Genomic DNA, 12,756 nt, shown 5'->3' on the forward strand with positions numbered 1-12,756 from the left:
GCCAATTGTAAGACTAGTGCTCAAGCAAGGATGTCACAACAGTGTTCAGAACTTTTCGGGGTTTGTTTAGCACTATTTAGTACTTCTGCTTTAAGTTGAAGCATCTGGAGTCCATCTTCAAAGTTGGATTGACGGACTACCTGCAATGCCATCACCTGGATAAGTACAGACAGCTAGCAAAAAGTTTCCTTACAGTTCTGAAACACTCAACACAAGACACGGCCCATCAGCCAAAGAACCTCCAGACACGGTAACTTCCCACAGTGATGCTGATTTCACTGTGAAGATGCTTTCATGAATATGTTATCATTATTTTTATAAACTTTGTATCACCTTCCAATTTAACCTCAGGAAAGCAAGGCCACATAAAAAGGCAACTTGCAGTGCTGCAGATTCAGCGGCAAGAATAAAATATGGATTCCACTGTCCTGCACCTCTCACCTAACCATTCTCAAAGCCATGCTACACTCTTGTGGAAAACTGGTGCTACATACTTACCTTCCAAAGGAGAACAAAGAGCTATGAGGTTCCTTTCCGTAGTCAGTGTTGCTCATGAATTAACATGATACTGAAAATGAAGTGTGCTCTATGTACTAAGGGTCATTAGTAAGGACAAGAAAAGACAAAGCCACTAAAAATGCCTTTCAAGGCTCTCCCACTGTCACTGTAAGTTAAAACACTTTTCTCTCCAAGGATACTCCACTGTGAGACTGCACAGTCTGAATCCAAGTAAGGCTTTTTGGCATAGGATACATCCTGAGAGGGACCACAAAACATTTTCCTTCCTTACCTGCTAAATATAAGGTGTCTATCAAAGCAGCCACCATCCACCCCTCCATACTTCGGAAAGGCTGCCCTGCGGGTCAGCCGTGAGGTAAAGTTAGTTGGCGCCTGGCGCCTCTGTTTTGGCTCAGGACACTGGTGGGGAGTAAAGAGAGAGAAAGGGGGACAGGTGGCAACAGGGTTCTTGCAGCGGGCGTGCTGCTCCCTAAGGTACTCTGTGATTATACTGTCCAGCGTGGGTGGGGAAGGAAGGTGTCTGTCCAGCTGCTTTTTGATAGCTGGGCTCTGGCTGTAGGCGCCATGGTCCGATTTCTGTCGCAACACTCTGATTTTTCTGCCATTGCAGGGAGATGGCCTCTCCCTGACAAAGCTAATCCTGCCAATCAGAGGAGAGTTGCTGGCATAGGAAGGGCCTGGAAGGGCAGGTGGACCTTGGGATGTCGACGGCCTTGCCTGAGCGTGGACAGCGGTGGCAGCAGAACCCACAGCAGTGTGGCTACTCAGACGGGCCGAGATGCCGTTGGCTATGCGGGGAGTGCGAGGCAGAGTCACAGGAGAGGCAGCGGCCGCAACGGGGGTGAAGGCAGACGAGTGAGATGCTGCAGTCATGGGCAGGTCAGCCTCCTTCGTAAGGACAGAGGCGGTTTCCCCCAGGCCCTTAGAGATGAGATGGTTCCGAATCAGCAGCAGCAGCTCCTTCTCAGGAAACGTGATCCGTGACTGGGCCACCACATCCGCCTTCTGTAGCCGAGCCAGGGAGACATCGGTGCCGATGAGCAGGGGCTTCCCCGAGACACGCTCGATCAGCTCCGCCGCGTACTTGCAGAACTTCACGTGCTCACTGCGCTTGTCCTGCAGCACCGGCTCCTTCATCAGCTGCTGGATCTGGCAGCTGCTGAAGAGGGGCAGCTTGCTGATGATCTGCCGGACCGTGCTGCTGCGCGACAGTCCCACCAAGGCTTTGCAGGCCAGTGCCCGGATCTGGTCAGCATCAGTGATCGGCATCTTGACAGACAGCAAGGACAGCAGCACCTTGATGCCATTGTTGGACTGCACCACATTCCACATCTTGGCCAACGTGTGCTCACTGCTCTTGGGGGCCTGAGGAAGCTTTCGCCGAGGAGTTCCAGAGATGAACTTCCCGATACTGGAGATCCGGTTATCTGGGCCACACACGCAGTTGATGATGATCTGAAGGGCTGATTTCTGAATCTCGGCATCATGGATGAAAAACTCACCCTCAGCAACTCCAAGAATGATACTAATACCTAGTGAGGGAAAGAAAGTTTCTTTAGTACTCTAAAATGTATCTTACACAGTTGACCGGACAAGTAAGGGAGTCTTCCAATGAATTGGAAGAAAGATGGTAATTCTCTTAATTCTGGAATTTTCTGAAGTTCTGATAACAAGTCTAAGACATTCTTCTCTCTGACAAAATGTTTTCCTGTACTACTGCTCCTTCACTTCATAATCAGTAAGCAGAGAGTCAAACAGTCTTTCAGAAGGGATGATCAGGCATGGCCCAGAAGTGCAAAATCTCAGATATCTGAGCAAGACAAATGCTCTCACTGCCACTGCAGAGAGCAACTCCCTTGTATAGACACTTCCCCCCCATGTCATCAAGGGGGGGAAAAAATCATAACACAACTTCTAAAAGGAGTCAGACAAAAATGAAACCTTGAGTTTATTTTTTTACCCCAAGGAGTTCCTGCTAGTTTAATGCCTGCTTCAGAAGATGGAAACCCTCACAGAATTGGTATCTGTCTACAGAAAGTTCTTGTGCAAAAGAGATTGTCTTTTGCCTGTATCTAGCACTCTGCCTGCCCTTTTTCTTTTCTTAAAAAAATAATAAAAAATCAGGCCCTAGGTAATGCATAAGCCTTGGATCTGATCCAGGCACATCTAACTCATTGACGTGCTGAACCTGCAGGTAGGCAGTTACAGTGTAACTCACACAGCAATAATTGTTCCTCTCCCATACTCTCAATGTCATAGCCCCAGGAGACCCAAATTTCTGGGAAGCTGAGGAAACCTACAGTCCCATTACAAAAGTATGTCTCCACCTGGATTTAATAAGCTCTTGAAAACAAGTGCAAGAGAAAGATCTGTCTCCAGATTTGTAACCCAACCACAGTGTTAACCATGACACAATTTTAATCACAGTCCACTCTCCCATTTATTTGCATCCTTGGCAGTAACTCTGAGGACGTGAATTATTTTAACCCTTGTCTGACTGTAGGTGAGAAACAGCCAGCCAAAAACCATGCAGCAGAAGACAACTGATAAATCTGTAAGCCATCAGGACCTTATTCAGCTTACCCACAGTGGAAACAGTAGAGCCAGCTTCATCTAACACATCCACAGGTTCTGCCAGCTGCAACTGGATTTTAGGAACCACAGTCAGGATGGCCAGTACATCCAAAGCGTATCGTACTGTGTCATTCCTGGAAGACAACAAAAGAACTTAGAGGTGCACACACAGAGTTATTCCAGTAACATAAAACAGCATTCAATCTACTCTACTCCAACAAATGGAAGTAAATCAGTCACATCTGCTGGATTTGATGGTGCTTTTACATTTTAGCATGTTCCACTCTGAAAGGACTGGTCTCCACAGAAGGCAGTGCAGGCTGCCAACATTTACCCCACACAGCCCACAGGGCCCTAAAAGCACTGTAACTTTGCATTTGTAAAAATAAGAATGTTAAAACTTACCCATAAAAGCATTCCAAATTAAGCTTCTAAATCTAATCTAACTCTACATCTTAGCTGGGAAACACCACTGTCCAAAATACTCTGTCACCAGTCAGCTAGAAAGAAGTTTCTCTAAAGTCAAGAGAAACTGTTTAGCAGCAAACCAGACAATTGTGATAAGGAAAAAGGCACCAAATTAGACTCCAGTTTAAGAGAGGGACAGGTGTGAGGAAGATGAAAACGGATGTTTGGCAAGATGTGGGAGAACAGAATATTTCCAGAAAAGAGGAGCTCTGTAAGCCTGTATGGAGGAAGGAGTTAACCCAGGTAGCAATTAGGAAACAGCTGCAGAAGGTAAGAAACAGGAGACACTACCCAGGAGAGTGCAACATGAGAGAGGGAAGGAGACAGGGAATTGCAGAAGCAAAAGAGATTTCAAAGGCTTTCAGGCTGAGTCAGGCAAGGAGCTCCTACAGGCAGTAGAAATAAGTAGAGAGTCCTGGTCCACCTACTTCCAGGATTAAGACATGTCTTGATTTCACCACCTACTTGGAACATTTTCTAGCCTTTCTCTAACAAAAGGCAAATAAATTTTGAGACAGACAGAAAGTGGCATAGAACTCTGTTTAAACTCTACTATGATGCTGCTTTCTCAGAAATCAAAGGCCTGAGGCATTTTGGCTCTTCAGAAATCTCTCGGCATCCCTCTCTCTCCCTCAGAATTTTAATCCTGCTTTCCACACTGTTACCTTTCATAAGCAGCCACAGCACAGGCCCTAACAGCACCAACCAGTGTGTGCCTGTTTCAAATGCTATCAGGGCAGAAAATCTAGAAATGTAATGTCCTGCCCAAGAGCCACAACTTGCTGCACTCAAACACAGCACTACAGCAAACAGCTCACCTTGCATAGTAGGTCTTCCAGTTGCAGGCTATTGAAATGAGCTGGAGCATGAGCTGGACACAAGACAGTTTGAGAAAAACCTCTGCTGGCTCCCAGTAGAGCTGTGCTGGACCGTACTCAATCAGGAACTCCATCATCTCCACAATCTGCTCATGAGTGTATGAACAGGCCTGCAGGGAAGGGACAGCAGATCACAAGGGTTACAAACTTGTACATCAAATCCCCCACTGCTGGGAATTAACAGAAAATTGCATCTACAAGATTAGACTACCACTGCCTCTTGCAGATTAGGTATTTACTTTCTGGTTTATTCCCCAGCTATAAAAGAATACAGTAACTGTCACTATAATAAGCTTAAGGATAATAACCTTTAAGTTTCTTTACAGTTTTAGGAAGCTTAGGCCAATTTAAGAAGAAAAGTTACATTAAATTAAAATCCTACTCTGCTTTTAAGCTACAAATCAGTATTTTTTAATTACACAAGGTAATAGCTTATACACATTTCTTTAGTTACTGAAAATAAACCACAAGTGAATGTGCTTCCCCAAAATAAGCAGCCATAAAATCCAGTTTTAAAAAACAAAACAAAACCAAACCAGGCAAAATCAGAGGAAAAAAATCACGGTCAAAACCATGGATTAATATCTGTCTGTATTTCCCAGGTAATTTCTAAAAACAATGGTGTCCAAAAGAAACATTTCAGTTACCATTATCAAATCAAATTTATTTCCAGGTTTTTCAAGAGATTCAAAGCATAGAGAAATACACAGGTATCAAAAATAACCTGCCTTTAAGTTTTTGAGAGATGGAAAGGGAACCACAGCAGCTAAGCAGAAACCTAAGTAATTCTGATGCACCTCAAGTGCTTTCCTGTGTTGTCCCATTGCAGTGTCATTCCACAAGACAGGAAAAAAGTACAAATAAAAAAAATCCTTAAAAACTGCACACTGCCTAGTTATTTCTACTGGTTACAAACGACATCCACATGTATCTGCAGCCTGGGTTCACTGGAAAAAATGTAACAAGCATGTTAAGCTTGCAACACTCTCCTCACCTTGTAGGGGGGTTGTGGATGGACCAGAATGCCACCTTCGGTGCGCTGCAGAGACTGCTTCACCTGCTCCAGCTTGATGGCCAGGTGAGCCTCGAAGTACCGACGCAGGGCCATGCAGGTGTGTTTCCCAGTCTGGCGACTGGCAAAGATCTCATCATCACTCAACAGGGCCCCTTGGTCTTCCAGGTTTAAGATCTCCAGAGTGCTTATCTTCAGAAAAGAGGTCAGGTGGGGGAAGAGAAGGTTTCATCAGCTTAGTCTTCAGATGAAAAAAAGCACCCACAACTCTCAGCTGCCCTTGTACTAAATGCAAACACACTGATTTTACTGTACAGGCCCTACAAAGCCCACTGAGAGCTGACTAAGGCTGTTTGATCAGAAGAGGGTATCTGTGTGGGCAAATAGTGAGTCTAAATTGAACCATTCCCTCTCCTTCATCCATCTGTGAGTAAATAATTGCTCACTGTGTTCCACCAGTCAGGTCTGGAGGTATTATATGGCACAATACTCTGCAGCACTGGTGTCCCTGAGATAGACACAACCCAAGTAGTTGAACTGCACAACAACAGCCTGTAAATCTTCCAGCTTTTGTATAGGAACAGTGTAATTTGTGCCCATGAGGTACTGTGGTTATGCAGCACACACAGTTCTGTAGCTCTCCAGGAACAAGGCAGGATTTATCCACATCCAAAAGGCTGCATGTCAACACTGCTCATGTATGTGGAATGGTGAGAAAGGTTTGGACTCTCCCTAAGCCACCACTGTTTGAATATGCATTGCTTAACCTTGCAGTTGCACCAAGAAGCTCCCAAAGGCTAGCAAGTCTCTAGACAATAATTATAATACTAAAAATAAAATTAAAAAAAAAGATAAAGGGATCCACATGCATGTCGCTAAGAAAATTCACCCCAACTCTCCATCTCTTTGGAACTGAGGAGGAAAAACCTCCAGAAAACTAAACAAAAGAACAGAACTCTCCACAGTCGTACTGTAAAGGTGCAAAACCTGATACTAAAACCCTTTTCCCTACCTAAAACCACAGACCTTACCAGGTTAACCAGACGTCGAAGGCCATCATGCCTGTCAAAGAGCTCCAGGACAGCCCGGAAGGAAAAGCAAATGGAGAAGAACATAGTGGCATGGCAGCAGCCTGAGGCATGGGAGCACTCCATTAGCCACAAAGTGTAGTTCACTACATCTGAAAGCACATTATGGGGGTGCATGCACACCTAGAAAGCAAAAGAACATTCCTGAGAAGGACTGCAAACAGACTGCTGAGGAGAATTTGCCCAAGGAGAATGAGGGCTCTTTGAGAAACAAACAGAGGACAAATAGCAGTTATTCCCAGCTTGATTTAGGACATCTGAGACATGAAACAAAAACTCCCATTTCCAGAGCAGTAAATAAAAAAAGCAAACCCTATGAGACTAACAGTCTATGACTTGGCAACATAGGACTAGCAATTGGTCCATTCCCAGAGCTCAGCACACACATGCTGCTGTCAGCAGGAAAAAATAAAAAAGGAAACAGAATCACTGCTCAAAGTACCTGGGAAACCAAAGCTTAAGGGACTGTCACATGGACCCATCTGGAGGGATGCTCACTGCAGGGACGCTACTGAGCCCAGAGGATGAGTTCTCTTAAGCATATTTGTCTTTATTAAATGTGAGGTGAGAAACTTTACCATCATGAACAGATGTTTTAACGTGAATAAGCTCAGGCTCAGAGAACCCATAACTTCATTTCACTTGGTTTTCTGAACAATGCAGACCACACCTGCATGGGTTTCCTGCTGCATCCCAACACCTCTACACAAGTTGTGCTGCTGTCTGGAATCTGAGTGAGGGACTGTGTAACACTGGAGCTGTCCACACTGGATGGAAAAAGCAATCATAAGTATGGTAACCCATTGCAACAGATGGGAAAAGACAAATAAGAATGGAGGTTTTTGTTGGGGGTTTTTTGAGGAAAAGAGGGAATAATAGGAGGAAAAGGGTGATCAAAGTATTGAGACAATGTTGACAAGGTCTTCAGTTGATTCCCCAGGAACTGGAGTCCATACCCTTTAAACAAAACACTCAAATACACTATTATTCATACACCTCCTGGTGCCTCTGCACATACTGAAGTCACCCATATATGTTTGTTTTTTAGCTTAGGAGATGTTTATTCACTGTTTGAAAACAGGTAGAACACTGACAAACCATGAAATCACTGCAGTTACAGGACAAGGACAACTCTTACCCTCTCCATGGCATCCTGGTTGTACGACAAATAGTACAAGCACATGGACACCCCTGTGGCTGCCATGGAAGGACGAGGAATCTCCAGCAACTTTTGCACCCCTCCATGAGCAACAAACTCCGTTGCAAACTTGTTGTGCAGTAGCAATGATGCCAAATGCTAAGGAAGGATAAAAGCAGACTGTAATTCCTCAAATTGACATCAATTCCACTCACAACCCACAGAAAAACAGACAGCAGAAAAAGCAAGTGCTTCATGCTTTGCCCACCTCGTTTCTTCCTCCCATTATATTTAACCCAGAATGCAGCATTTATCCCAATATAAAAGCAAAAAAGGCACTAGCACTTCATTTTATACATCTTGAATAGAAGAGCAACTCAGAAATTATCCAACAAGGCCCCTTAATGTCTTCCTATTCTTTTCCAATTCACTCACTTTCTATTAGCACTAAATGCTATTTAAATGTCCATTCACACTTTGATTATTGCCATATTGCTGACAAGAAGAATTTTACAAAATGAAGCATAAAGGCAATTAAACAGAAGTTGGCAGCCTCACTGAAGTGTGCTGCACACAACTTTTCTGTATTACCAACACCTTAAGAGGAAACAGTAAGGACCACTGAAAACCCCTCTCCACTCCCAACTGATGTAGGAACACTGCTCCTTGGAAATAAATTCTCAAATTACAAAGATACAGAGAGGAAGGAGACACTGGAGGATCAGAGGCAGAGAAGTTACTGTAAAAGAGGGCAAAAAACGCAAAGAAAAGTTTAACTTGTGCGGCTGTACTGCAGGTTTGACTTGGTTATTTTGTGTGGCTTTACACCTTGGGGAAGTAACCTTAAAGACTACTCACACAAAACTACTGTATTTCAAACACTAAGCTAGAAATGTCATGCTGAGGCTTCTGGCAGTAAGATGCTTATGCTTCTTACCCCTCACAAAAGTCCCTTGAGACGGCAGACAAGTAGAACAACTCAGGAATGCCACCTAAGGGCAGCAGGAACACAAGCAGTTCACAGAAAAAGAAATTCTTATCATCTTTAGATAGGCAGATGGCAAGTGAAATTAATGACATCTAAACAATAAAGATCTCTTTACCCTCTCCTCCCTTTCATGTATTTTCCTTTTAAATACTCAAGAGTTCAAAAAACAAAACTGCAACCCATTCAAATTGAGTGAAAGCCAATCCCAACTCCAGGGAATGCTGCAAGACACAGGCCTAGAGAAGATGAGCACTTGCCTTTGACATGTGGCGGTCATATATTCAATCCTTTTACAATGTTAATGATGTATTTTATGTATTATGGAAGTACTTTACCTTAAGGGCTTCAAAAGTGAGCAGCACATCGTTGGTTCGCTTCAGATCAATGTAGTACATCATCAGCTCCCTCGATCCCAGCTGCATAAAGATGGGGAGGAGCTGAGAAAAAAGAAAGATGGGACAGTAGCTGAATGTTTCATGGGAAACACAAGGTCTGTTTTGGTTTATACTCTCTCAAACCCCCAGTTTTCCCCTATTAGCAGATACCTGTTGTGAGAGGTCAGTGGTAACCAGCTCCATCCATAGGAAGCAATAAAGGTTAACAGACCTCTTGTAATACTCTGCTGACTGCAGAAGGGGCATGGCAGCTGCCACACGGAAATCTTAAGACTCTCCTTCAAGTGCGGCTATGGAAGTCCACACAGATACCACACTGGAGAGGGGCTCCACCTTCCATCTGTGCAAAGACAACTCCCCAACAACTGAACAGAAAAAACAGGAGAGCAGGGCAACAAACCAAAACCCTTTGCATAGGTCTTTCTAACAGCTTTATGCTATCAATTCCTACTTTTATATCCTGTTATTGCTGGCATATGAAGCAATCCAGTCAGCATGCAGGGTGTTGGGGGATAAGGGTTTCTGGCTCTCACAGAAGCAAGGCACACATGTGCACACACAATGTATATCACAAAGCAAAACTGTGTTGCTTTGTTCTGTTACAAATTAAGCTAAACCACCTAAAAAAAAAAAAGGAAAAATGGAAAATGGAAGTATACTTTGGTAAATCTGACATGGCCACACTACTGTGTCTATTTAAGTAATATCAGCTCTCAAAAGCATCTTCATAACATGGGCCCTGCCCTGCCACTTGTCCTCAGAACTACTGCAGAGGTTACACAAACCACTTAATTTAGAGTTTCAAGTTATTTCTCAGACTTTTAATTGCAGGAGTCTTATCACGTCCCCAGTAGGAAACACAAAAAATGTCTGCATTTCAAAATTACTTGCCCTGTGTCATGTAAACAATCACCAAGTTTAACAGAAACATGGAATAAAATCCCTAGTGCCATGCTCCAACTACTAGACCACACACCTGCGAGGTTCAGGTTTGAGTATTACCTACCAAGTAATACTCAAACTAATGACTTCATCAATCTGAAAGTCATCAGCCACTTAGGAAACATTACCTGTCTTTGATCATAACAGGAAACATCAGAGAGCAATGTAACAATTGTGCAAATTTCCCCCCACAATACCACAGCTTTGTCAGGAGAACTGGAGCACATTAGTGACTCCTCCCCCCATCACATGCTCACCTCTTGGTACTCCCCCAAGGGAGTCAGGTACTGCAGAATCAGCCTCTGCTCTATGGCAGGAGTCAAGGGGTAAAGTGTGTAATTAGTGCCAATCACCCACGGGGACATTTCTGACCAGCTGCTGTTGGACAGTTCCACGAACATCCGCTCTGTTTCGGGGGTGGAAAAGCCCAGCTTTTGCTTGGCCTTCCGGAAGCCATCTCTCTCATGCTGTTTCCCTGACTTGCTTTTCCTCAGGCCCCCATCATCCAGCTTTGCAGCAGAGTTAACTCTGCTACTGGTTTTGTGACTTGAATCAAGATGAAAGGAGATGTCCATATCACCAGAAACTTCCTCTTGCTCTCCATCTACGGTCATCTCCCCGTAATCCATATCCACAGCCTCTTCATCAAGAGGCAGCAGAGGATCTGAGGGCACTTTCCGAGGGCTGGGACGTTTGTTTTCCTGCTTTGTGGTCATTTCAGTGACCTGTAACTCCCGCAGCCGACGAAGCACCAGAGCCACCTGTTCCAGAAAAGCAGCACTCATGAGAACACACTTTACAACTCTCCTCAGCCATATTTTTTGTTATCATCACATAATCCTCCCCAGAACATAAACTGCCAAGTATGCTGTGGTGTACATTTGCTCAAAGAAATAATGACGTCAAAGTGAGTAAGAGACCTCAAATCCTTTTCTGCTACAGCTACTTTGATTCTAAAATAGCAGCACCAAGTCTCCTGAGTGAGAAGGAAGTGGCTTGAAAGCCACTTAAAGCAGACAAGATGTATTGGTGTTAATAGAACCACACAGCACTTGCAGCATCTTTCCATCAGCTCTGCCTGGCCTGGAATAAAGGCAACATTCCCTTCCATCAGCTCTGCCTGGCCTGGAATAAAGGCAACATTCCCTTTCGAAGCAGCAGCTTTGTAAATTGCAGCTCCACAACACTCAAGGTTGTGCTTTAACTTTTAAAGGTGAAAAGTGAATGCATTTTCATCATAGTTCTCTCCATGCTGACTTACCTTTCTTTTTAAAACCTTTGTCTCGTGGGTAAACCACAACATGCAGGAGTTACAGGTGTAAAACTGCTGAAAGTTTTTCTTTAAGGAAACTATGAATGAGTCTCATTAAAAAGTAAAGTATTTGCTTTCTCAGGTTTCCACTGGCATTTTTAACACAGCTGGTACAACAGGCAGCTCCAACCAGCATATGCACCATCAGGAAAGGATGGAAACCATGAGCTACTGACTCCTACAGATATTATCACAGTCACTATAAGAACAATACATTAACTCTTGAATGGGAGCTCCCCATAAATAAAAATTAAAAATGGTAAAGGCATCTGCCCTCTACAAAGGGGAAGTGATCGAGAGGTGATTACCAGTTGTGAGTTCTCATCCCTGTAATTGGCAGCAATGTCCTGGTTTTCCATAGCTCCCCCCAGCAGCCCCGTCGCGTACGTCCTCAGCGGCTGATCGGCCTCTCGTGCCCACTTAAAGAGATTTTCAACTATGCCTTCCTAGAATGGAGAAATTGAGAAAGCAGTTCCAACAGTTACATTTAACCTTTAACTTCTCGGTCCCAGTGAAAGAACTTGTTGGGAACAATTCTTCCTATTCCTAGTAATGACCAGGCTAGATTTCCTACCAATCATGTAATGAATAAAAATACCAGGAACTAAATAAATAAATAAATAAATCTAACACTTTAAGCTGCATTAAACTATTCCCAAGCATCAGATATTTGGATCTGCACACCTGGAAAAAAACCTTCTCAAGTGGCCAGTGAAGGTACTTGCTTAGGAAGCAGCAAAACACTACAGGTATGAATTGATCAGTCCAAACAAACAAGCCCAAAGCTCCTGGCAGTTTCACTAAGAAAAATCTCCAGCAATTTAGCAGATTTCAAAGAAGCTGTGTTGAACTCACACCAAGAGAATGGAATTTGGCTAAATTTAATCAATTAAAAAAGACAGTGTTTTAGAATGAAAGACTAATTTTTTCTCTAAAACACTACTGGATTTTGAAACATACAAGAACACATCATCATCATGATGGGAATCTTGCACATAATTTGAATCACAGGTACAATATAAAAAAACATCAGGGAAAGGTAATAAGGAACAGACACAATGAGAACATTCAGCTCACAGATTTTTAAAGATTTGTCTGTTATATATTTAAAGACAATTGAATTACTATTTAAATGCTTTTATGTAATTAAAAAAACCCACTAACTTATGAGATGTGAAATCCCTTGGTCACTAGAGGGCCTCTTTGTGACCAGAACAACGCTCTCTTCCCATGGATATCCTAAAGTCTCCCACATAGAGGAGGCCAGTGCCAGAACAGAGCTCTAGATAATCTCAAATCAACAGGAAAAAAGTCCTTAAATGCAAAACTTAGTTTACTTCAGCTTGCAGAGAGCTTTAGTCTCTGGAAATCGCTATGTTCTCCACAAATGGGGAGCTACAGTTTTGGTTTTAAATTTTTTTTGGATCAAGATGTCCCAGCCT

The 12,756-nt window shown here is 43.4% G+C and overlaps 1 protein-coding gene across 4 annotated transcripts in view; it reads right to left on the minus strand.

Moving 5' to 3' along the window:
• Window positions 1–12,756, minus strand: part of DCAF1 (DDB1 and CUL4 associated factor 1) — a 50,389-nt gene that overhangs the window by 23,456 nt on the left and 14,177 nt on the right. For 3 of the 4 annotated variants that reach the window (XM_071550605.1, XM_071550604.1, XM_071550603.1), the window contains exons 6-14: window positions 11,623–11,760; window positions 10,260–10,763; window positions 9,001–9,102; window positions 7,678–7,836; window positions 6,483–6,662; window positions 5,434–5,643; window positions 4,380–4,549; window positions 3,103–3,227; window positions 791–2,051 (exon numbers count right to left, since the gene is read on the minus strand). In XM_071550605.1, coding sequence (XP_071406706.1) covers window positions 791–2,051; window positions 3,103–3,227; window positions 4,380–4,549; window positions 5,434–5,643; window positions 6,483–6,662; window positions 7,678–7,836; window positions 9,001–9,102; window positions 10,260–10,763; window positions 11,623–11,760 — 2,849 coding nt within the window. Of the gene's footprint in view, window positions 1–790; window positions 2,052–3,102; window positions 3,228–4,379; window positions 4,550–5,433; window positions 5,644–6,482; window positions 6,663–7,677; window positions 7,837–9,000; window positions 9,103–9,210; window positions 10,231–10,259; window positions 10,764–11,622; window positions 11,761–12,756 lie in introns of those variants that run through there. The other variant, XM_071550606.1, reaches the window with a different exon arrangement.

Source organism: Pithys albifrons, chromosome 3 (assembly GCF_047495875.1).
Source record: "Pithys albifrons albifrons isolate INPA30051 chromosome 3, PitAlb_v1, whole genome shotgun sequence".
In the NCBI taxonomy this organism is placed as follows: domain Eukaryota; kingdom Metazoa; phylum Chordata; class Aves; order Passeriformes; family Thamnophilidae; genus Pithys; species Pithys albifrons.